This window comes from Trachymyrmex septentrionalis, unplaced genomic scaffold (assembly GCF_001594115.1).
Source record: "Trachymyrmex septentrionalis isolate Tsep2-gDNA-1 unplaced genomic scaffold, Tsep1.0 scaffold126, whole genome shotgun sequence".
NCBI classification, from domain to species: Eukaryota; Metazoa; Arthropoda; class Insecta; order Hymenoptera; family Formicidae; genus Trachymyrmex; species Trachymyrmex septentrionalis.
The window spans coordinates 1,404,416-1,405,324 of NW_017304395.1; the positions used below are offsets into that span (position 1 = coordinate 1,404,416).

At 40.8% G+C, this 909-nt stretch overlaps 1 protein-coding gene across 2 annotated transcripts in view; it reads left to right on the forward strand.

The window, feature by feature from the left end:
* LOC108755825 (DAZ-associated protein 2-like) overlaps window positions 1-903 on the forward strand; it is a 33,106-nt gene extending 32,203 nt beyond the window's left edge. The window contains exon 5 of one of the 2 annotated variants that reach the window (XM_018499134.1): window positions 491-670. In XM_018499134.1, coding sequence (XP_018354636.1) covers window positions 491-670 — 180 coding nt within the window. Of the gene's footprint in view, window positions 1-490 lie in introns of both variants that reach the window. The other variant, XM_018499127.1, reaches the window with a different exon arrangement.
* Window positions 904-909: the final 6 nt, after the last annotated feature.

A 909-nucleotide genomic window follows, 5' to 3' on the forward strand; every position in this document is an offset into this window, starting at 1 on the left:
GAGATTTTACAACTAGAACGGCAGATTATACTACAAAGATTTGTTTAATATTTTCTCGTTGGATCTACAAAATTTCTAATTATATTCACTAGATATTACCAAACATTATCAGAATCTGGAGACACGGTAGTGTCTCGGCGCTAAGTATGGCCGTGCTCTTTTACGTTCTAGTTAACATTAATGTCAACGCACCCCAGCAGTTCTATTATTGACATTATTATGCAAGTCGAACAAAGATGAAGACGAACACATATTGTTTAAATTGTTTTGTGTCATACGTGTTCTTGTAATATTATCTTGTAATGAAGTGCAACGATTATTGGATTATTTATATAAAACAATTCTTATTACTAAAGACATAAGACTTAAGTCATAAAACACTGTCTTAAAATTATAAGTCAGCCTTTCTGCTAAGACCTTAAAAAAGATATTGGAGCTCATCTCCAAGATCTTTTTTTAATTATTGACATTCCTAATATTTGTTTCGCAGAATGGTTTTGACGGTACCCGGTTCGACGGCATCTCACAACCGGTGTTGCCACCACCGCCACCCGGAGTGGCCGCGAACGCTGCGCAGCTGGCCGCGATGGCCGGCCATAGTGTGGCCCTCTCGCAAAAGAAGGGCTCGTTCCTGGGAGGAGGAACGGAGGGCGGTTATACCTTTTGGTAAACCACCTAAAACGACCCTTCGTAATACACGTACACGCAGAAAACATACACTCATGTACACGCCACATTAACTGTCGGAAGCGCCGTATTGTTGAGACGACGAGATTATGTAGGTAAATTTCCGTTAGAGTTCTGCTTTTCTCATCTCTGGCAGTTCCATCGATATCTATTAGTATATCGTGTGCGCGGACTGATCCCACACACAAACACACAAACAAACACACACACACACACACACAC